General features: G+C 30.9%; 1 protein-coding gene across 1 annotated transcript in view; it reads left to right on the top strand.

Annotated features, from left to right (window-relative positions):
- The window catches only part of LOC132755227 (queuine tRNA-ribosyltransferase accessory subunit 2-like), a gene marked incomplete at its 3' end in the record, with an annotated part of 37,035 nt that overhangs the window by 2,859 nt on the left and 8,466 nt on the right, over nt 1-25,710 (top strand). Inside the window, 6 exon segments of the mRNA XM_060746050.1 lie at nt 4,873-4,998; nt 6,233-6,314; nt 7,665-7,833; nt 9,114-9,284; nt 10,103-10,202; nt 10,937-11,025. Coding sequence (XP_060602033.1) covers nt 4,873-4,998; nt 6,233-6,314; nt 7,665-7,833; nt 9,114-9,284; nt 10,103-10,202; nt 10,937-11,025 — 737 coding nt within the window.

Below are 25,710 nucleotides of genomic sequence, written 5' to 3'. Positions count from 1 at the left end.
CATTTCTTAAATACAATATGTTAGAAATTTTAAGTTTGAGAAAAAAATTATAGAAATTAATCAGTAAGTACAATACCATTATGTACAATATTACATCAATCAAACTATAGATAACCTGAGGTACCTATTACTACAACTTTCATGCTATAAACAATTTTCCTTGTGTGTCACATGTGGAGCAGATTAACAGTAACTGATTTATAAGTAAGTTTCATTCCTTCATTGTTGTAATTCAGCTTTCATGGTGCAGTAGATAATTATATAACCATAACTAGACAGTCTAGAGTAACATGCTATTAGGAGAATGACAGTTCATAACAGAAACAGCATTAAATTAGAATTATTATTTTGCAGGCACAAAGCAATGAGGAGCAGCCTGGAGCAACACATTTGATCTTCAGTGGCTTTACAAAGGTTCTTGATAAATATAGCTATTAGTCACTATTTACAAACCTACTTTAATTCAAACTCTTTATGACACTTTAATTTGCATTTACATTTTGTTTTACAAATTTTAGAGTTTTTGTACATTTTAGCTTGAAAATTTTATCAAATATTTATCCTGATGAAGGTTCGTTAAGAACTGAAACTGGAAGATTATTAATTACTCAACCTGCACTGGTGTTGATGTGTTGTATTTCTTTATTTCTTTCTTATTTTAAAATTTTAGAGTTGTATACATATACCAAGGTCTTATAAAAGTGTTTCATTTTCTGTCTTTACATATTATATATTGATAATCATATTTTAGGACCAAGTGATGGCAGAACTGAAGCCATATGCCTCAAAAGAGAAAGGTACAACAAGGCTCTTTAGAATGCTATTCAATATAGAAGAGATTAAAGGCCGCTCATTGTTTGGTATGAGGAAAGGGAACAGAGAGTCTGACACCAGACCTTCTTGTGCAGACAAGTCAAAACTTAAGTTCTTGGAAGGTAACTAATGAACTGAATGAAAATATCATTTTTGATTCTGCGTATATTTTCTGCCTTGGAGTAAATAAGAAAAGTCTGATTCTTCCACGTCTGCAGGGCTGTTTTTAAAAGTGTTTTAATCATATCTATGCACTCAAATTGAATATAGAAATATCCAATAGTCATATAAAAATGTAAGCTTATGTTTTTATTTGTTTGGGTCGTCAGACCAAACAAATAATGGTAGCGAAATTTCAGAGTCTAATGCTGTTAATTGCAAATGCCTAAAGTAGTCCACTTTTTTGAAGCGGTTACTTCCCTTTATATGTACACTAACGCCGAAAAATTCAGGGGAGATCAATGCGTAAAGATTGTCAAATGACAGGCGCATTAATTTTCAAGCAAAGTAGTTCCCGAATGGTCGAAGATTTCTAATATTGTTTCATTCTTTATAGATATACATGCTTACAGTAAGCTCCATGATTATTTACATCTGTGTTAAACAACAGGTTTAGCGTCGAAATAATAAGAGTTACAAACCCTAATTTAGAATAATATGGTTTTCTTCAAGCCGATAACTTATAACTTCACCGTGGCCGAGGGGTTTGCACGCTCGCTTATGAATCGAGAGGTCTCGAGTTCAAATCCCAGTTGAGGCAACTCATTTTTTTTTAAGTCAAATAAACATTGAATTGACTATCAGTGTTGCAATTAGTCTTATAACCAATTAACTACAGTTAAAACACTGGAAAGCATTGGTGGCACTTTACAAAAACAAATTGGTTTATAATCTCACAACCTTCACCTTTCTGACATTCTGAGACCCAAACAAATTCAGCGCCTTCTGTGCTTTGATTAATTATTGTATTAATCATTCATATTTTTTTTTGTTTTAGATTGTGCGCTCGAAAAGTTGCCGACAACCTTAAGGACTGAACTCAAACCGTCCAGGAATAGCAAGATAAACTGAAGAAAATATATGGACTAATGTTTTGCTATTTTTTGAGACAATATATGATTTCATATGGAAACATTAAAAAGGATTATTTTTAAAATTTGTTTGTTTCCAATTTAGGGTACAGGGTGACTTTCAAGCAGTTTCCAGCTATAATGCCACCCACAAGGTGGAAAATTTCTGAAAGGGTGAAAATAGGTGGCATTTAGTGGAAACTGAATTTGCCACTATCTGGTGGCAAAATGCTGGAAAAGTGTCTGAATACTCCACCAATTTTCCACCCTTATGGTGGCAAAAGGTGGAAATAAGTGGCATTTGGTGGAAAATAAGTTTGCCACTCAATGGTCGCATAATGGTGGAAATTTGTCTAAATACTCCACCAATTTTTCACCATTATGGTGGCAATAAGTGGAAACAAGTGGCATCTAGTGGAAAATGAGTTTGCCACCCTAAGGTGGCATAATGGTGGCATTATGGTGAAAGTTTGTCTAAATACTCCACCAATTTTCCACTCATTGGTGGCATTTAGTGTAAAAAAGGTGGAAATAACTGGAAAATTATATAACATCAGTCCTGCTCAAATTTTTCACCATTTTCATAATTTGGGTGGCGTTTTGGTGGCATTATTGGTGGAAAATTGTCTAAATACTCCACCATTGAAAAGGGTGGCATTTTAGTGGCAAATCTAGGGACGGGTGGTTGTAGTCAAAGGTCAGACCACTTATTGAATATAAGTTGCAACTGTTTATTGCTTCCTTTATTGCTTATACCACTTATTATTAAAGGGACTCCACTGAGGTTTTTTGACATGATGGGACTGAAAATATTTTTTCAAGATAAATGTACCATTTGATGTAGGCTTCATAACCTATTTCAAAATTCCATTATATTTAGTTCCGCCCATTGTTTTCTCGTTTAGGGCACACGCATTTTTGTATTTTCTGATCGTAAGATCAGTAAATACATATAGCTAACATCCACGGTCTAACACAAAATTTCCTCACAGTCCTAACAACGCAAAGTAGTTCTCACTCAAAACTGCTTAAAAACCAGCAATTTAAAAGAAAGAATAATTTTTAATGTAGGCATTTGACGAATTACAGTGCATTAAAAGTTTAGATTAGTCAACAGAAATATGAGGTTACAATCACAAATTTCGCGGATGAATATCTTTTTTACCCAATGAAAAATGTTCGGCTATTTCCGTAAAGCTTCGGATTATCATGATCAATGAAAATGCTATTTTTAGCTATGTCGATTACCGAATACCCCAGAGCGTAGTACACAAATAAATCTGACTGATATACATGTTGGACTGTTTTAGCGAGAAGATTTTCGCTAAATTATTTTCATCAGTGTTAAACAACAGGTTTATCGTGAACAAAATACCTCAAAATTAATAAGGATTACTAACACAAAATGGAAATTCTCAATTTAGAATTACATAATGTATTCGTTTTTATTCAAGGTACATAATTATGTATAACTTCGCCGTGGTGCAGACGTAAGCGGTCTCGTTGAGGGTGTGAGAGGCCTATGGTTCAAATCCTAGTCGAGGCAATTCTATTATTTTTTTTTCATGCAAAATTCCATATGTATCAATCTTAAACTGTTATAGAAGAAAATCAAAACGCTGTCGCTGCGTAAGATGAATTATAGTATATAAAAATAAACTTATACAGGAAAGTACATACAGATAGTCAGTATGATTTAGATTGCAAAAATCAGAAAATAACATAGAGCTGCAGCCCTTTGATTTTACTTGGGGACCATATGCCGCTTTTCATGGAATGGCACTTAGTGTCACATTGAAGGTTCCATGATAACCGCCATATGAACACATCTGCGGATGTTTCAAAATTTAAGATTGTACCAGTTCATTTTAAATGTTGAATTCTGCTTAAGCCGGTGCTAGGGGGCGTGGACGGTAGTTTGCACTTTACAGTACCGTCCATGAACAGGCTCAATCAAACCGAGCCTGCAACATTTTCTATTATGTTGTGTTGGACTTTCTTTAGGGATTCTTGCTTTCTCTATTTTAGACCACTAATCTTTGTGCAAAATTTCAGACAATTCTCGTACTACGTTTTTCCAGAATCATTTTTCAAATTGTAAAAAATGACCCAAAATGAAAAGCGTTTAAACGCTTTTCACTCAAATCGGGCTAAGAAAAGCATAAAAATAATATTTTCAATTTATATCAAAGTATATTTCTTAAATTTCTTTGCATATATTTCTGTTTAAAGTCACAGATCCTGCTCATTTATGTAATAAATTAAAATGTTATGTTTTTAGGCTTTTGAACCTCAGTGGAGTCCCTTTAAGCCTGACAATTCACACCAATTAAATAACTGGATTTTGAAAGACCTATATAAATAAAGAAAATCACCCTCTGTTAGCATTGATGCAGATAACTGAGTAATCTAGTCATTACTCTTCTCCAACACAATTCACACTATCTGTTATAGTGCTCTATCACAATTAACATTATCTGTTATTGCGTTCTGTCATAATTAACACTATCTGTTATTGCGTTCTGTCATAATTAACACTATCTGTTATTGCGTTCTGTCATAATTAACACTATCTGTTATTGCGTTCTGTCATAATTAAACACTATCTGTTATTGCGTTCTGTCATAATTAACACTATCTGTTATTGCGTTCTGTCATAATTAACACTATCTGTTATTGCGTTCTGTCATAATTAACACTATCTGTTATTGCGTTCTGTCATAATTAACACTATCTGTTATTGCGTTCAGTCATAATTAACACTTATAATCTGTTATTGCGTTCTGTCATAATTAACACTATCTGTTATTGCGTTCTGTCATAATTCACACTATCTGTTATTGCGTTCTGTCATAATTCACACTATCTGTTATTGTATGAGTTACATCTCAATTAACATTATCTGTTATAGTATTCCATCACAATTAACATTATCTGTTATAGTATTCCATCACAACACAGTCTGTTATAATTAATTAATGTGTTACAGAGACTATGAAGTTCAGTATTCAATGTGTACGAAGTCAAGGAGCCAGACTCGGGAGATTGTCAGAGATTGGTCAGAATAAAGATGTCACAGTCGAGACGCCCATGTGCATGCTGTACACAAGGGGAGGTAATACACTTCACTTTTCCCAGAATTGTTGGAATGTTAGCTCTCATAGGAGATCAAATAAAAGTAGTATGATTGATTATGTATAAAATTATTTATTATATATAAAGTTCCTTTGTTTCAAAGGAGAATAAGTTTAAAAAGCAACATAGCTGTTGTTTATGTGCTTTAAATATCAAGGACTACAGAAATATTAGACTTAATGTAAGTTTCAAGTAAATTTTTTTAACAGAAAAACTTTGACAAATGATGCAATGAAACACTTTAATTTCTATTTAATTATTAAAGATCTTTATTTCATGCTTTCCAGTGTTTTATTGTAATATATCAGATGATTATATTCTGATAAACCACTAGTGAAATTTATAAAATATAATTTTCACTGTAGCCGCACTATATCTGAATGCGGATGAAAAGAAAATCATAACTAAATGGAATAACAGGCAGGAATAAATGCCGTCATACGTAAATTTTGCTTCCTTAGGAAAAGAAAGTCGATGTCACCATACATCATGTTAAAAATGTAACAAAATTAGAGAAATTTAACAGAACTATATTTCAAAATTGATGATGTTACGTCATGATATGATGACGTCACAAAGGAGAATGCGTGACGTTACGTGGAAAAATCAGTAAAAAATACTTAAAATCACTTAAAAAGCATGAAATAAAAAGAAAATTTATTTCTTTTACATATAAGATTGAAATATATTTCAATCGTGAACACCAGCTATTATATTTTCACTCGTGGCTACGCCACTTGTGAAAATATTGCATCTGGTGTTCACTCAGTGAAATTATATTTCAATCTTACATGCAAAACAAACAAATATCCTCTATATATCAAGAATTTACCTTTAGTTAAGCAACAGTATAGAACCTGAATGGTCTCAGACTGCACTCACATTTGATTCAGGCAGGTTCAACAGAAACTTTGACATGCATGTATGATCGATGCAATGTAACACTTTAATATCAAATATTTCTATAATTATTAATGACCTATAATTATCAAGAAGAATGAAACCTTTAGTTTAAAGCAACAGTATAGAACCTGGTCGAACTGTACTCATTTTTGGTTCAGACAAGTTCAGGGGTAACATAAAGTTTTGTTTGAATTGTTGAATATAATATAGGATAACAGATACATGTATTACTTTGTTTATTTATGTTTCTCTTTGTTTTATGTAAAACATTATATTGCCTTCCTTATGTATGAAATATTTTCTAATTAAAGGCAGTGCGGCTCACTTGTCACGGGATGTGTTGCAGAAACTTCAAGATGTTCCAGCTGTAGTACATATGCCCTTGTGTCAGCTGTAAGTATTTTAACTATACTTACTGAACTTATGTAAAATGATATAAAATTTTAATTTGTGACCAACTTGATGTTAAAACCTAGTTATATTTTTACATACAGTTCAACCTTTGCAGAGCATCCATCTGTAATACAATCAGTATCATTATTCCCTCAAGTTCGCCTTCACAATAAGTTTAACCTCTGTTGTACACTCAACTCTTTAAAACAACAATATCGTTATTCCCTAAAGTTTGACTTCACAATAAGTTTAACCTCTGCTGTACACTCAACTCTTAACAACAATATCAATATTCCCGAAGTTAAACTTCATGATAAGTTTAACCTCTGTGGTACTGTCACCTCTTTACAACAACAATATCAATATTCCCTAAAGTAAGACTTCACAATAAGTTTAACCTCTGTTGTACAATCACCTCTTTACAACAACAGACTCATTATTCCCTAAAGTTAGTCTTTACAATATGAATAAGTTTAACCTCTTTAGAACAGTCACCTCTTTACAACAACAATATAATTATTTTCTTAAGTAAGACTTCACAATAAGTTTAACCTTTGTAGTACTGTCACCTCTTTACAACAACAATATCATTATTCCCGAAAGTAAGACTTCACAATTAGTTTAACCTCTGTAGTACAATCACCTCTTTACATCAACAGTCTCATTATTCCCTTAAGTTTTACTTTACAGTGAATATAAATATGTCCACTTCATTAATGACCTTTCATCCGCAGCAAAAAAACTTTTGTCTCCTATATGGAGTTGCTCCACAAAGGTTGTACTATATACTGGAGCTATGTAATGCGACAGAAACCAAAATTAGTTTTGTATACATGTACATGTATTAGTGTAATAGTTAGTCTTTTATATATTGACTGTGTATAACAACATTAAGCTATACACAAAACTTTGATGTGTCAGATTTGTAAGATCAGATTGTAGTCTGTACATTTCTATCAGATTTAATCCAGTCAAGCAGAGTCACAGCTTGTCCAAGATCAAGGACTAGTTTTCTTAGGATAACTTGCTGTGTGGGTTCAAACCCTGTCAGGGGCAAGCTGTTGTTACCTTGAGCAAGAAACTTTACACTTACTGCTCAGTACTGTTTGGTTCTAGGAATGAATAAGAGAGTGCTTTTATAAGCTTATAGCTTCTTAGTCAATCATTTTTTCTGTATAAACTTAGGCTGTTTTTAATCAACCTATTTTATGATTAACAAAGGGAGGTAATCATTTCTTAAATGGAGTGTATTCTTTGACACAACCGGGGTCTTTCAAAGTTCTATTTGAAAGACCCTGACTCAACACAGTGGAAAAATTATACCTCAAAACTTAAATTTTATGATTCAAGAGCACAGTATGAAGAAAGTATTGACGGTTACAAGGATGGAATGGCAAAGTTTACAGCACTAAGTGATAAAATAGTCTATACATCTAACACAGACCCAGCAGTACAGGTACCTTCTGGCTACAATGAAAAGTCAGGGATTGGACTTTGGGGTAAAGGAGGCAAGATGAAGGTTGGTTTCAACTTTAATATTACATTCATTTAGATGTGCTTTTTTTTACTATGTAAAAAGACTAAATTGAAATATTGCAGATTATTTCATAGCTGAGGTTCGGTGCTTGTGTGGTTAAGGGCGCAGAATTCTAGTCTCATGCCCCTCAATGATATGGGTCTGAATCCCACTGCAGTCTTTGGAATTTTATATGTAAACTCTATCAAAATAGGTTACAGACAGTCACTGGTTCTATCAGAGACTGATGATCAGATATTGGTCTGTACTGGTAACATAGGTTACAGACAGTCACTGGTTCTATCAGAGACTGGTGATCTTGGTCTGTACTGGTTACATAGGTTACAGACAGTCACTGGTTCTATCAGAGACTGGTGATCTTGGTCTGTACTGGTTACATAGGTTACAGACAGTCACTGGTTCTATCAGAGACTGGTGATCTTGGTCTGCACTGGTTACATAGGTTACAGACAGTCACTGGTTCTATCAGAGACTGGTGATCTTGGTCTGTACTGGTTACATAGGTTACAGACAGTCACTGGTTCTATCAGAGACTGGTGATCTTGGTCTGCACTGGTTACATAGGTTACAGACAGTCACTGGTTCTATCAGAGACTGGTGATCTTGGTCTGCACTGGTTACATAGGTTACAGACAGTCACTGGTTCTATCAGAGAGTGGTGATCTTGGTCTGTACTGGTTACATAGGTAATAGAATCAGTTAATGCAGCCAGCAGGCTCAGTGTTAGTGTACAAGATGTAACATATGTAACATTTTCCCAGTTTCACCATGGGTCAGATTACCAGATAGATTCCCAATAGCAAATATGCTTATTTTTCCCCCAATCTTTAAAAAGAATTACCAATTGAACTGAAATTCTTAAAAAATTGCTGGAGTTAATTCAGATGTTATTGTCAAATTTTAATATTTTTATGCTTTGATGATATTTGCATTGGTTGGAATAAACAATTTTGCACAGTTCAAAATAATTTGCCAAAAATGCATGAGGAGGTCTCAAAAGGTACCAGATATTTATTTCAATTAAATAATTTTATGATGCAAAATTTCCCAAACTGTGCAAGTTAGTTTTTCCTGCAATGGCTTGGAAAAGGCAAAGTTACACATGCATTTAAAATCTAAATACATTTGCTACTACGTATTGACAGACTGTTTATTGGAAGTAAACTACAGCATTTGGGTCAACTGAAGATATTAACATGCAGGCTGATTGGTTTGTCATATCTGGGGTCACCACTTCCCTTAGTTCCTGTTTTGTTTTGTAGTTAGACACTGATGGATTTGTGAAGCTACAGGAGGCTATCTTACCAGATATATTCCAGTGTATGTCTGATGGCGACACAGATAAAACTAGCACAAGAAAAAGGGCAACCAAGGCTGTAGATAGAACCCTGAACTTTTTAGATGATGTACTGGATAAAATAAACAAGTCAAAGGTAAGTAGTTCACATATTTTAAAAATGTTAAAATACTAAGAGGATATTTGTTTGTTTGAGTGAAATATGGAATATATTTTCACGAAACATGATAAAATGCCACAAATTTTGACGAGCCGGGACAGCGAGTGAAAATATGTGGCATTTTATCATGTTTCGTAAAATAAAGAAGTTCCTTAAAATAAATATGAGTTTTGACTCCGCCCTCTTTTATATTTATATTTCATATATATTTTTTTTACAAATATGAAATATATTTGACTGATATAGCACCATATTTCATGGGTAAAATTAAATAAATGTATTTTCTTTTTAATCAGATGTGGTATGATTACTGATTGAAATTTAGCAAATGACTGGTTGTGTGTTTTAACTGAGACCATAACCATAATCCCCTCCCATGAAATTAACAAGGTGGGCAAAAGCCCTCCAGTAACAAATATATATATGTATGTTAAATACCTGTTTTTTCCAATGCATATTAAAATTGTCACATAGATATTTGTTGTTGTTTTCAACAAAATTCACACTTATTAGTGAGATATATATTCCATATTTCACTGCAAACAAGCATGATCTATATATATATAATAAATTAGATATTAAGACATGATAAATGTTCCTAGTGCAGTGTTGAAATAGATAAAATAATAATATTCAAGAAATAATAAACTCCATATTTTCAATATTTATATTTAAATGACAGAAAATATTGGAAATATAGAGTTTGTTACTTCTTAAATATTATTATTTTACCTAATAAATTAGATAAATATTTGGAGGATTGAGGATATTATTTATATAATGTTTATATACAGAGACTGGGGAAGTCAGTAATGTTTGGAAGCATCGTCGGCGGTTACGATCTTAAAGAGAGGCAGAGATGTACCCGAGAAACTGTTGCCAGAAATGTTGAAGGTATATATTTTAAAAGAGCATACATCAGATTCATGGTTTATTGGTTGGTCTTGGAAAAGACAACATATAGGGGTTACTTTTGTCAGCAGTGTCAGCGGTGTAGGTGGTAGCAGTGTCTCCTTAGGCTTGTCCTGAGCATACCTCAATTACTATAAGTCTGATTGACTCAAAACTTTGTATGCACGCTTCTTTCAATATCCCAAAGTGCAATGCACAAGAATGGTAACTCTGCTCTTCTTATTTTTTGAGTTATTGCCCTTAGTTATTTTTCATACTGTATTTTTGTCCGGACCATTTCTCCTAAACTATACAAGCTATGGACTTGAAACTTCATAGTATGATAGATCTCATGGAGAAGAAGTGCAGTGCACAAGAACCAGTACCCTGTACTTCATGATTTTTTAATTATTGCCCTTAAAAAATTTTTTTACTTTGACTATATGACTATAGTGCAATTTTTCAGACCTTAAATCACCTGCCCTGGACACAAAATTCTTCAAATATTTGAAAGCTTAGAAGTTTCTTTATTAATCTGTAAAGATAATGTTCTAAATAGTGTATCTAAAAGTATTTTGGTTTTCACTAAATCTATTACTATAACAAGCTAGAAAGTCACCTTAAACAGTTTTCTTTGAAAAAAGTAATTATAATTTACAAGGGAACGCGAATCCATGTTGGTTGCAAACACACTATGTTGGTTTTTTCATGACGCAGCTCATTACCTTTTATTTCAGGTTTTGCTCTTGAGGGTTTTCATGCAATGGGACCAAATGCAGAAGATTTTGACTTGTCCGGGCCTGCAGATCTTATATCTGAAATAATTGTAAGTTTTCCATTTTTAACATGGCAATTTTAATGGCATCAGTGGCTGTGTGGTTAAATTCTCGATTAATGTAAAGCAAGAAGCTTAAACAACATAACTTAGTTATACTATTGTAAGTTAGATGTTTAATGTAAAGCAAGAAGTTTAAACAACATAACTTAGTTATACTATTGTAAGTTAGATGTTTAATGTAAAGCAAGAAGCTTAAACAACATAACTTATTTATACTATTGTAAGTTAGATGTTTAATGTAAAGCAAGAAGCTTAAACAACATAACTTAGTTATACTATTGTAAGTTAGATGTTTAATGTAAAGCAAGAAGCTTAAACAACATAACTTAGTTATACTATTGTAAGTTAGATGTTTAATGTAAAGCAAGAAGCTTAAACAACATAACTTAGTTATACTATTGTAAGTTAGATGTTTAATGTAAAGAAGGTAGTATATATAAAGTAAATGATTTATGTTAAGTGGTGTGTGGAAAGAAAGCTGTGGAATATGTCAAGTAAGTGGAGTTTTGTTGATTAAGTGGTGTAATGTAAATTAAGCGAAAAAATGCAAAATAAGTGGTTAATGCGTTCCAGAATAAAAAAGGAAATTCCAGATGTCCTTTTTCCGGGGGTCGATCTGAAGCCACTTTTCTAGTAACAAATTTACATGCAGAGAGAAATACATAGTGATACTAGAGAGATAGGGGAATAATTCCCCTATCTTTTAAACCCCCGACGAAACGCATTGTACCTGTCCGTTCTGTGGATAATATTCCACGAGTTAATTTTCTAAGGACAGTGTTGGAAATCGTTGTTCGGAGTAATTTGATAAATACGCATAGAATAATATTTCTCTTACTTTTTAATGGGTCAATATAGCTGTCATTTATGCGGATTACAAAAGCATTTTAAATAAATAGCAGTCAGTCAATATCTTTTAAATATGAAATAGAAGGGTTTAAACTTAACGCAAACTGATTCGTTTTTGTTACATGTTTTCATAATTTTGTTCAAGAATATATAGTAGTGAAAAAATACATTCAATACTAATTCTCTTACGTATAAAAAATAATATAATATTGGCTATATAAAACTGATGATATTTATCTGTTAAATTTTTCATCGTATTCATACATATATTTATAAAATAATCATACACGTTTGATTCTTTAAGTTAAATAGTTTATTAATTGTACAATTGTACATTTATGAATAAATTTTTATCCGTATAAGTTTTCTTTAACTGAAGTGTAACATATCGTCACCTTGGAGCAAAAAGTCATGTAACTAACATTTTTTGAGAAAATCACTTTTTGTCATTATTTAGTTAGAAATACAAACTTTCACCAGTCTCTGAAGTTTAGAAGCTGAATTTTGATAAAAAATGACTTTTTTGGCATAAAAATATAAAACGTAAGTGCAGCTTCAGAATTTGTTGGTGCAAAAACTACAGTAAGTACACTTACACGAGTTTTTGCGCCAATGTTTTTACAGATAAGTTGAAAATAATTTGATGCAAAAAGTATTGTAACTGCATTAAAATATTTCACTACTGCATTATTAAATAGCAAAATTATTTCTAAAATACAAATTTTATATATAAATCTACTTTAGGAAACTTACATTTAAGGAAAATGTTTTATTTGAATTTGACAACAAACAATATAGCTAGGAATTTTTCAGGATTCAAATTTTGTTGATATCTTTAAATGATTCAAGTAATATTAGAGCTGTCATTGATTCGGTGGAAAGCAAATTTAAGATGAAAAAATATTGATGAAACACAGATATATTGATAATTACGTACCTTAAGTATCAACTACTTGTCTCTAATTCTTTTCCATAATTGTTTAAATGCTTTCAGTAAAAAAATGGTCTTTTCATAAATGTGTCCTGTTTCAAACAAATGCCCATTGCATGATTTTTGCTAATTTTGTGTCATCACTGCCATGAAATATGCTTCTGCATATGTTTTGGTTGAATTTTCATAATTTCTAGACATTTAATTATTAAATCAAAATTATCGATTTTCTAAAATGTGTATTGATCAACAAAAATATATCAACGATACATTAATATCATTTCTATCGATGACAGCTCTAAGTAATATATTTTTTTCCCCAATTATTTACTCAATTATTTTTTATGAAAATATAGAAAAAAATTGCTTAAAAGAACATTCTTATTGCATTATATAAGGACAACTGTATTATAAAAATGTAACTGCAATTTCACTGTTTATAGCCCTGGAATAAAACAGTTACTAACATTGGTTTATCTTTTCTAAAAACATGGCAGACAAAGACATGTAATCTGTTGTAATAATATATTGGTCAAAACCATAATTGCTAGTAACTGTTACGTGTAATGTGGTGCATCTACATAGATCTACATTCATACATATAGAATGGGATCATATCAAAAATAAGAATGACTCAGTTCATTCTCTATGTCGTGCATGTAAAACACTTAAATTAACAGAAAATCTCAATTTTCAACAATTGTACAAATTGCACAGACCCAACCACATTATGTCACAGAAATTAATCTGAATTTCTATATAAAATCAAAGCTATTAAACCATGATAGTGATACGGTGTTTAATGTTTAAAGTTTGGTAGCAGGAAATAAGACAATTTGAATTCAATATATCAAAATTTTGAAAGAAGCAATGAAAACAAAATTATATATAAAAATTGAAGTCTGTTCATGAGAGATAATATAAAAGGATCTCACTGGGATATGTTGGACAAGAAAAGTTTAGGATTCTTAGCAGGTTCATCCAAAATCTCGACTACATCCAACCAAAATGTTTAGAAAAGTTCAGGATTCCTAATGGTTTTATCCAAAATCTCAAAGTCTACGTCCCTGTGATGGTTGGATATTATTGAGACATAGATATTATGTATATAGATCTCCAAATACCCCTTTTTATAACAAATACATAAATAAACTGTACCATTAGAAAATGACAACAGTAAAAAACATGGTTAATAAGTTGTCATGTACTTCACTTCAGTGTTGTTATGTTTTTCTGGTCCTCTGTAATCATTGATTCCAGCACTTTTAAGTGTTGAAAATTGAGTACAGCTTAAGTCAGTGCTAGGGGGCGTGAAGGATGTTGCACTTTTCATTACTGCTCATGTATAGACTAAATCAAGCGAGTCTGCAGTTTTCATGTAATTTTGTTGTGATTAATGCTTACATTTACTTTGAAATTAAAAAAAAAATACACTGCTTTGGAATTACAGTGTTACTGTTTAAAATTAATTTTAAAATATTCAGTTTTAAACTTCCATTCATATGTTTAATGTATTAAATGTGGTTCATAATCCACAATGACCCATTTTAAACAAACCTTACAATTAATTTGTTTGTAATAAACATCTTTCAATGTCTATGCTATGCAGTAACTTCGATACTTAAAAATAAAGTTAATGCAAAAACTATGGTAAGTGCACTTGCATCACTTTTTGCGTTTAAAAACACAGTGCAAAAAGTCTTGTAAGTGAAGAAGAATATCTAAGTACTTTTTATACATAAATGAATAATTGTCATCTTTAAAACCAATTTTATAATACTAATTAATGATATTTTCACATCAATGTCTGGTATTAAAAGGGTTTACTCAAAATGAACAAATCAGTTTTTTGTGTCTCCTGTAAAATTTCAAAAATGTCAGTTACAGTACTTTTTGCGCCAAGGTGACGATATGTATCTTATTTCACTGATGTCGTATCTACTGTCGTCAATATGCATATTAAAGATAAATAAGAAGAGAGCTAAATATTTATTTTCATATCACTCGATGAAATAAATCACGTAATTACATAAAAAACCTTTGTATCCTTTTTCATTATATTCTTGAATATCCTTAATATAAATTCTGAAATATTGAGAAATATTGATGACATAAAAAATAGTTTATTTTCCTTGTTTTATTGAAAGGACTGCAGTGAAACATATTTCCGTTTTTCACTGGTGTCTTTTCGGACTACATTCTTCTAAACTCAGTCAAATTATAAAGTTAAAGGGAAAGTCATTCAAATTTTAGTGTCAAACGAAAGAAAAAGATGAATAATAAACAAAAAAGTGAAGTTTATTTTCTATAAATACAGGATTGATTTCATATTGTGGCATGAAAAAGCTGATATTTCACTCGTCGCGAAATATCTATTTTCACACAACAAGAACTTAAACATGGCCTATTTATGCCCCATTTATCTCCTTTTTTGATTCATCTCCTTTTTTGAGCGAATCTTACAAAAAGTATATTTATTCATTATTTATTTTTAGTACGATACATATGTAATCTATTGTTCAAGATATATAGGTTAATTGCTTAAAATAAAACAACAACAAAAATAAATAAGCAAAGCACAATGGCATGATTTTGTCAGGCAATAAATAGCATTATCCTTCACATCAAATAGTCTAGGTATAGTATGATATCTTGTTGATTTCTTCTATTAGTCTGTTTCTTCACATTAATGATCCTTTATCTGAAAAAAAAAGTATTGAAACAACATTAAACTGTTTTATAATAACTTGGTATTACCTTCATCATTATCATTAGTTTTAGTGGTCACAAGAAAATTTAATCAATAAGAAAATAACTCTCATTAGATGATTTCATAGCTTATATCTTTCATTCATATAATATATACGGATTGTATAATACATATTTTCTTCACATTTTCCCTGTCTTAAAGTAGTTTTTATATATCTTTTCTGCACTATAATGAATCGATTATAAGAACAAATTTCACAACACGCTGTTATACAAATGTAGCATAATATAAATCAAAGTAGTAAGGAAATAACCCCGCCTTTTTAATATCTCTAGCCAATAAACCAGAAAGATCCCTTACAGCTAAGATAAGAGTGGACTCATGCCACAGGCGGTCAACTGCGAAATCATTCATTGTTAATCGGCAGCCTGAAGTTCATGACCTCGTTTGAATTGTTTACATGTATCTGCAATTTGTATCATTTCAACATGGCATATAAAAATACGAGTTCAGGCGTATTGATTTATTATTTTCTTCAAATGTTTCATTATAGATACAAACAAAAACGCATTTAGATAAATTTTATTCTAAATATTTTAATGATATCGTTATAATTATTCCATTCGTTATAATTATTTCATTCGTATTTGATTTAGGGGTAATAATATCGATTTTTTACAATCTGCACATATAAAGAATATGTTTCCAAATTATGTTCAATTTTTAAACAAATGATACCGATTTTTGCTCATTTTTTTAATTTCTTCCTCCAAAAGAAAGTGCAATTCGTTTTCTTTTTATTGGTCTCAATATAATCGATAATCGACAGAGAAGTGATATACAAATATACATTATTTATTAACCGCGACGCTTTAAGATGTTCACATTATATTCTTAATCTTATTACAAATACTAATACAAATATAAACACCGCCACTACAAAGTAAAGATAAACATTATTCACCTTAACTGAAAAATTGAAATAAATACCTTGGATTTGCATCTGATAATCACATAATCTTTCGCTCAATTAAAGTGCAATCCTTTTGATTATAAAATAATAACACCCTACCACATTCTAACAAATTTATATATTGTACTTCTGTACACCAATTTTTAAATGGCGGGGAGATAGCGTTAAAGCACGTTAAATTCGTTCCAGATAGTAAATAACCCGTCAGGAAAGTTTCATTAGCTCATTATACAAGTTACACCTAAGTGATTATACGAGACTATTACCGCGCTGGACGTAAAGGTAGCGATTCCATCTAACATAAGAACATTAGAATAGTTCAATGATTGTGGTAGGAACGGAATAATGGGTATTTAACAAGAACTTTTTGGAAAGATCATGTATCTATGTGTATATTTTACTGAACTCTTATTTCTGTTTTTTAAAAATGTTTTTATTTAGTTAACATACAAAACAAGTCGCTATGAGATAAATAGCATTTTTTCTAGATTTCTAAAAAATGATGCAAACTGACCCTCTGCGAGAAATAGCTAAAGAAAATACACGCATGTACCGCCGTTTTTACATTCATAGATTTAATAAAATATATAAATGTACCAGTAACGTTATCCATGAAACAGAGCAACCCGTTTAACTTTCCGCATGTATAATTATTTGACGAATAAGATCAAACAATATACAGTACATAGTAGAGTGAAACCAACAACGTGTTGCGCATTACAAAAAAATACGAGTGGTACAAACAAATTACGTTCTATCGTATTAAAGGGGAACACATTTTTTATTGCTAAGAGGCTGTTCAATATGCTTAGACTTAACAAACAAGCAGAATTCATTTACCGTCGCTTACCCTAATAAGAACCATAAACTACTTAACCAAGAAATACGCTTCAATATATACTGTTCAAAACTTTCAAAGCTTATTTTCAAATTCATGTTCTAGATACCCCGGAAGCGCATTAATAACAGGTATGTAATACGATGACATGTAATGTTCATCGGGCTGCAGTTTGGCCCAAACCGAATAGAAAACTAAAATGTGAATCAGTACATAACTATTAGCATACTACAATAAACTTTATCTATTTAACTTCGTTATAATAAAAGAAATTTATCAATCATCTTTACCCAAGGGTACCCAAAAGTTTTATTGCGAGGCTTATGGTTTTTATGAATATGATTCATGTCAGCAAGCAAAGACATATATAGGTTTATATGTATAAAGATGATATCAGGCTTCCCAAGATAAATCTAATACACTGATAAATACATATTTGTATTTTGATATATACTCAATATTTGTATAATATGTTTGTATACATGCATTAAATGCAATAAAATAATGATGCTTAAACTAAATACATATTTGTAACTATGCAACATATGCAAATTGTCTTAAAAATACATAAAATATCTCTATCCCCGTCGAATATACAATGCCTGTCATGCAGCGGAATATCATGGATACCCCGGAGTATTATAGCGAGGCTCATGGCCTCTACACAATGAACCGTTGTAAGCAAGAAATCACATACATGTACAAATGTATAAGGATGGCAGCAGGCTACCCGACATTAAACTTATACAGAGTCAATACCACGACAAATCCCTCGGAAACTGTGGAAGTTATCATATATATCAATCTCTTCCATTATCGTGTGTTACATGAAAGCATTAAATGTTCCAATATCACAAAAATAATTTAGATATTGAATATTCTGACAGTTGAAAAAGATATTTTGTCAACTGTAAAGTTTGTCTTTTTCTAAAGAATTAATTTACCTAAACTATATAATGAAGTAATGAGAGCTTGGGTCAGCTTTGAACCATTTATGTAAACAAAATGTGTTGATATAGTATTAATTTTAAAGGGGTGATTGCATGGACTTGCTTTTTTCCGTTAAATAGCAAAACAGAATAAGAAAATTTATACTAAACATAGTCAAAAGGTACCGATTCTGTGTTCTTAAAGAATAAGAACGTCATTAAATCTTAAATTGGAGTAAGTACATGTTCATAATATAAAAATCAAAACAACGCATTCTACTAACTGTGACTTTGACACGAAATGAATAGCAGACTAAATACCATCGTTTAAATGACTTTTAAATCAACAATACTATATGTAAACTGAAAAATGCTTTCAATACCGAAAAGGTTTATAAAACCTAATATATATGCGAGTACGAAAATTAGAAAAAAGACAAATAAAAAAAACTAAGAGAAAAAGACGCCTTGATGGTGTATCACTGTTTAACTCGTTTAGTATCCCTAATTTACTTATTGGCCAATTAACTGAAAAACAAAACGTTTTTAGGACGAAAACGGATCTCCAGTAGAGAGATCTTTACTATTGGAACGAACAACCACATTGCTAGAATACTTTGGAACGTATTAAGCGTTTTTGTCGTTCAAAACAGAAATAAACAATTCAAAGATAAAATATCAAAAGCCATTTTAAGAATACGTGACCCAATATGCATATATCATGCTATAATTACCGCTTTCTGAAATATTTAAAACTTATTGAAACAAAGTAACAATAATCAGAATGTCTGATGGCTATGGTATTTTAATAAGGATGTCCAGAGTGTGCTGGAAATCAATTTTTATTTACTTTCCAAATCTGTATTCAAATATCATTCATAAACAGAAAATGTGACAGAGAAATTCAGTTATTTTATATATTACTTCATAATCATTATCATGTGTTGACATATAAGCGAGCACGTTATCAATATAAGATCAATATGCACGTGCCAATTTGCGTACTGATCACTTCTGACAAACATATTGCAAAAGTCTGTGTATTATATGTGCAAATTATATTTGCCTTCTAACATATGTGGGGGTCGAATTATATCAATGGGATTATTATGCAGCCCTTTAGATTAGAGCTTAATTAATATAACGTTTATATTTATTGACTGAATGACATTATATGAACATCACTAATAAGCTTTTCTTTTGTTAATAAGAAGTGTGCGCTAAATAATTGAATCGTAATAAATTTAATCTAATTTCAGAATGCTTATTGATTTTTTTCCGTAAGTATACATACATAGTTCTCATGTGCGAGTCACCAATTTTTGTGTACTAAATGTACACATGTATATTACTTTTAACATACCTTATTATATGTTTGCGACATTTTGGTTGTTAATACATATTCAACAACCATCACATATTGACTTCTGACAGGTCATTGGATAGAATTATGCTAATTAAAATATGCAGCCCTAAAAATAATTATTATTGGACATATTTATAACGTTTATTGTCTAATTTAATTTATTTTATCAGCAGTAGTAGGCCGTACCTATGATAATCAGAAGAAGTGCTGTTTTGTTAAGCACCTCCTGTAAGTAAATTGATCTATAACGAAAGGTCTGTAATACAATTAATAATTATGTCGGTGTTATTTGTATATCAGACATAAAAGAAACATAAATATGTCATAATATATTTATTTTTCATTTTCTTTACTTAATTTTTTATAACATCCAAGGGTGATATAAAAATAAATTCTAATATCTTAAACTTTAATTTTAGTAAGAGGAACCGTACTATAAGCCGATATACCAGAGGGATTACTTACGATAAATCGTGCATTATTTAACAAATAAAACATGACCTTGAGGGCAATATGCAAGTTTACGGACTGGTTGGTCAGACTGAGGAAGGTATATAGCCCGAAGCGCAGCTGAGGGACATATACCTTCCGAGGTCTGACCAACCAGTCCGTAAACTTGCATATTACCCGAAAGGCCATGTTTTATTTGTTATATTACACCGAATCTAAATCCTTTCATCCCATTGTTTTTGCTGTCATTTTTACTATAATTTGCTTTGAAATAATAATTTAACTTGTTCAGCGTGTGAAATATCTCAAACCCTAGTCGGATTTTGTTTTATTATTTTTAAGCGATGCAGCAAACAATTATGCTTTTTTTTAATATTCCATTTTTGTTAATCAAGTTAAATATTTAATTTTACTTGGCTTTAAGAATTTCACAAACTGTATAAATAGGATTTACAATTAAATTAAAGACAAATCATGACTTGATCAACATGTAATAAAATTTATGTCTCTGATAAAGAGGCAGAGGCGAATCGCCTAGCCATTTTGACTTATCGTCTGTTTGTGTCGTCGTGAAATTCGCACGTCGTGAAAGTTACGTTTAAACGGTCTTCATAAGAATTATGGACCGCCCCCGGTCTGTATGCGGTTTATGGACCGGGTGACGTCATATTAAATATAGAAGGGCGTATGCAAATGAGGTATAATATTAAACTTTATTATATGATCTTAATATAGCTGCAGTCTCATTGGTCCAAAAGTAGTTGACAAAACCTTTTAAAAAAGAAATGTTGCGTTTTGTTCTTTATGGTAATTTTCTTGATTAAAATATCATTACTTTACTATTATACATGATGTTAAAAGATTCACCGCAATGATGAGTATAAACATGAATTAGTTTTGTATGCTCAGCATTCGCATAGTAATTGCACGCCTTACATGTGTGTCTTTTTTTTCCTCGCTTCAACGAAACAGGCAAAAGTTGTACATATGATAAGGTTGTAATTTCTCTGATTTCTTTAATATTTATATTCTTATATTCACATAATAAAACAATTATTGACTAGTGTGCTATCGCATCGATCTATATGCCATCTGCCGGTGAATATCACATCATATTCAATGGCACACTAATCACTTATCGTATAATGTCACAAACAAAATAATTTTATTTCTATTTATCATTCTAAGAAAAAGACAATTGATACAAATATGTTTAAATACAATAAGCATAAAAGTGTTGTTTTTCCCTGAGTCTATATGTGTATTAATAATTTTTTGCTTGTAAATATTCCTTTTTGTCTTATAAATATCAAACATAATGCACTTCACTGTCTGTTTGATAAGTGTGTTTGAAATCACAATAGTGTAGCCAAAAGCTACTTAATTCTAAGATAATTTTGTTTGTGCAGCTTTAGCGTAGCCGTTGAACGTTGAACGTCACAATTAAAAAAAATGTTAATGAACTGAAACCATTTTAGCTTTTCGGAACTTTTTGTTGGTGTGTGTTTTAGTTACTGTGGTGCTATAGATTAACAAAACAATGACATTGGATACACTGATGAAATGTTCCTCGCTTAATATATTGTTACTATATTTTTACAAAATATCGTGATCTTTAAAATGTTAAATGGCAAATATGACATATTTTCACGGTCATTGAAAGCCATGCGTTATCATTTCCTAAATCCTCAATGTTTTTTCCTTAAGTAAATTAGATATTTTTTATTGATAGAACATATAACTTATAGTTTTTCGTCATGTTTGTGATAGTTATAATTACTATGTACAATACTGAATTATGCAGTATGGGTACAAAGCTGTCAAATCTATAATAGGCGAGGTGCTAGTTTTACGTCTATAACTCAGACTTGGCACTAAATAAGAGGTTTTCAACTTTATGAAAATAGTTAAGGCGTAGCATTACCGCTCGCCTTTTAATGATTACACAAACAATCTCAATTATGCCTCACTTTGATTCTCTTCTTTACCTTGAATATTTTACAGTTAAAGAAGAAAAATAATTTGGCAAAAAAGCCTGGTTTGGAACATTATGGGAGTAGAGCTCGTGTCTCCAATTTTGTCGTACGCACATTGAAACATTTTTAAGGACAAGTTATCCTTTACCTTGATCAAGTGACATCCTGTATTTTGAGAATATCATGTACTCGTGCATGTATCAATGTTGGGACAGCATCATAATTTGGGAAAGTTTTACGGACTCTTCGGAACTAAAAATTTAACGCCCTCGCAATATGTTTTATAACGCTTTTTCCATTAAGTTAATGTACATATTTACGAGATACAACGTTTCACTTTGCTCTATCAAGATAAAATAATCTGATTTAACCTGATTTCATGACTCATTATAAGAGTGTTCAAAATTAAAAGATATTCTATCATACCATATTCATACAAGTAAAATTGAAACTTACTTAAAATGATATCAGGAAACGAAAAAAAAAAACATTAATTTTATCACCGAGGTAAGAGCTATTTTGAACAGCGTTTAGAAAAATAAAATCTAAGACTAATTTCAAACAAAACGCATGCAAAAAAACAGGATCACAATCTTCATTTTGGAAAATTGAAAAGGCATGTAAAATTAATTCAGTAAATTAAGTTTCATAGGTACCTTAATTATGTAGCATCGAGTTTTTTTTTGCGTGATCATTCAATTGACTACTGACGTTGTGAACCAAAACATGTACCGATTGTGCAGTGAAACTTTTTGTCCAACCAAATCAGTTGATCTGTTATGTAATGATTAAAAAGAAATTCATATCTTTTTTGGTACAATAGTAGAAGAAACTTAAAAATATATTAGGCACACGCTGTATAAATGTCTCGTTATTCAGCTTAAAATTTATAACTGTAGCTTAAAATCGTCAATAATTGGAAGAGGCTCATACACGGTTGATAATGGTCCCCCCCCCCCCAAAAAAAGAACACTTTATATATACAGTATAAGTATAATGGTCATATTTTAGTTTCAGTTTTCTTTGAAACAAACTAAAAAACTTGATGACGTGTGAACAAGTTTTATTTCAGATAGTCAAGATGTATGCTAGTTATCTTATATTATCGCGACTGTTATTTCCTGTCACTGTTAACATATCAAACTGACCACACTTTCAATCTTTTGGACCAATTCAAATTTCAATGTAATGATTTTTTTTATTACAAATGTAACTGATTGCCAAATCCTGAAATGATATTTATTAGACATACAATGTATATGTTATTTACATTTCCTGTTTTACAGAACCTCTAACAGGTCATAATTATGAATTCAAATGTTTTACAGTATTTTTGTGCTCCTTGAAAAATCTATGTCTTCTGCCTATAGATATTTTGTATGTGCTAACAACATATATTGTATGTTTAACGCAATAAAATTATTTGAGTTGAGAGTTGAAATTTACATTCCCTGTTACTTTCTACTTCTCTTGGCAGAATATTAAAACCTCATATGTGCGATTCTGTCTGTGTTTATTCCGGGATGTGTATTTAAAATAAAACAAAAATATGTTACAAATATTAAGAGGGTATTTTTTTTCGTTTGAGTGAAATATGGAATATATTTGCACGAAACATGAAAAAAATGCCACATATTTTCACGGGCCGGGACGGCCCAGTTTCATATTTATATTTTATTTTTAAAAAATATGAAATATATTTGATTGATATAACACCATATTTCATGGATAAAATTAAAACAAAATATTATATTGATTAAGGGATCAAACAACGTGCAACAAAGGCATACAATGTGAATTTAATATTCGATTGATTTCTACACAATTATTCTGTAAATGTATGAAGTTAAAATTGTATTGTTTGTATGCATCCAATCACAACATTTTCATATTTGATGACTCAGTCACATTTTTAGTATGGCAATTAGTACAATTAATGTCTTGATTTTCTGTAAAAACGATAATCATGGAATGTTCTTAGATAGAGTGGAGTGTAATTAACGTATTCTTATACTAGGGTATATATGTTGTAGACCGTTGGTTATTTAGCTGTCACAACATTTCGCTCCGTTTTGTAGATGCCCATTCCGTTCGATTTCAGCCTGTTTCCTTTTAAACAAATAACAGTGTTACGTTTATTGTAGCCCGTCTTTGTCATTTCGTATTGTTAGTTTACTGTAAGAAGATCATCCTTTGTGTTTTACAGAATATTTTATCTTTTTAAAGTGGTATAAAAATACCAAAGAACTTAAAACATAACAATTGCATGTTTTGGAATGGATAGATCCCTCAAAAGCACACAATTGTAAAAAAGTGAAACTCGCAGACTATGTGAATTAAGTCTATTCTAATAGCTATTTAGATTTGTTCTACACATGTCACATTTCTTTCACCGGCCAGAGTTTTACATAACATACGAGTTATATTCTAGAAACTTAAATATACAAGTAGGTTTGTTTATATTTTACCCTCGAAATCTGGCCATGAATGCTGCAAAAAGAGTTTTGAACAATAAACATTACATTAATATATTAACAAAATTTTCTGTTATTTCTTAATTATGCATGTGCAAAAAATTACTGATATTTTAAAACAGTATATCAATTTCGGCCACCATCAACCACCAGACAACACATAGAATAACAGCAACATTTTGCTTGATTTTTTACACACGCTGTATAATTAAATGCAATTATAAAATATTAACATATTTTACATATTATTATATCAATTTTGCAGGATAAATATTTTCTTTGGTTTGCATACTTGTATATCTTGTTGATACCATAACATAATAACCCTGTAAGGGCCAGTCAAATTTTGGGTTTCGAAATAGGTCCTATCATTTTATATTCTAACTCATTGAATTTGAATAGTTTTTTTACAATGTTCCTATTGTGCTTTTACGAAATTCATGTGTACATGCATCTATATAATACCAAACTTGTGTTATCATTATTGCATTGAGATAGTATAAGAAATATTTGTAATTGTGTGTTTGAATAAAAATGAATGAACAAGGTTTAAATCTTTAATTATTACCGTTATCAATCACAATTATTAAACGTCTGTCCGTTATCTGTATATTTATTGCACACTATAGGTTAATTTTCAAGAGGCCGATAAGGAAACCCGTTTGCAAGAGAAACGTATGTGTCTGCTATCCGTACAAACAGATAAAACGAAGATGTGAATATTTTACGCTACATCACAGAAAGATACAGAGTAAAATCAACAAAGAGACAAATTAACATAACTGAAAATGAAAACATGCCACAATTCTTCCATGTAGTAAATGCAAGTATATATGTCTAATACTTGAATTTTGAAAACGATAAAATAATACCAATCGATCACGCCAATATTAAATACACTAATTGTTTTCACATGGAATACGATAGTACAATGATCTTCTATAGGTACTCATCAATTAATGATGTAATTTACGTTAAGAGCTTTGTTGAGAATTCAATTAGTCCTACGCATAAACTTTCCCCGAAAAATTTCCTATCTCTGGTCAGTGATGAGCATTTAATTATAATTACACGGCTTGTCACTGTATTACTGATAGCAGCACCCCTTGAATGTTTTATGATCCTATCATGTTTAAAGAATGTATACTTCAAGGTAGAAGACATATAGGGAACATTT

This window comes from Ruditapes philippinarum, unplaced genomic scaffold (assembly GCF_026571515.1).
Source record: "Ruditapes philippinarum isolate M1 unplaced genomic scaffold, ASM2657151v2 ctg7079_1_1_1_1, whole genome shotgun sequence".
In the NCBI taxonomy this organism is placed as follows: domain Eukaryota; kingdom Metazoa; phylum Mollusca; class Bivalvia; order Venerida; family Veneridae; genus Ruditapes; species Ruditapes philippinarum.
This window is presented reverse-complemented; position numbering and strand designations above follow the sequence as displayed.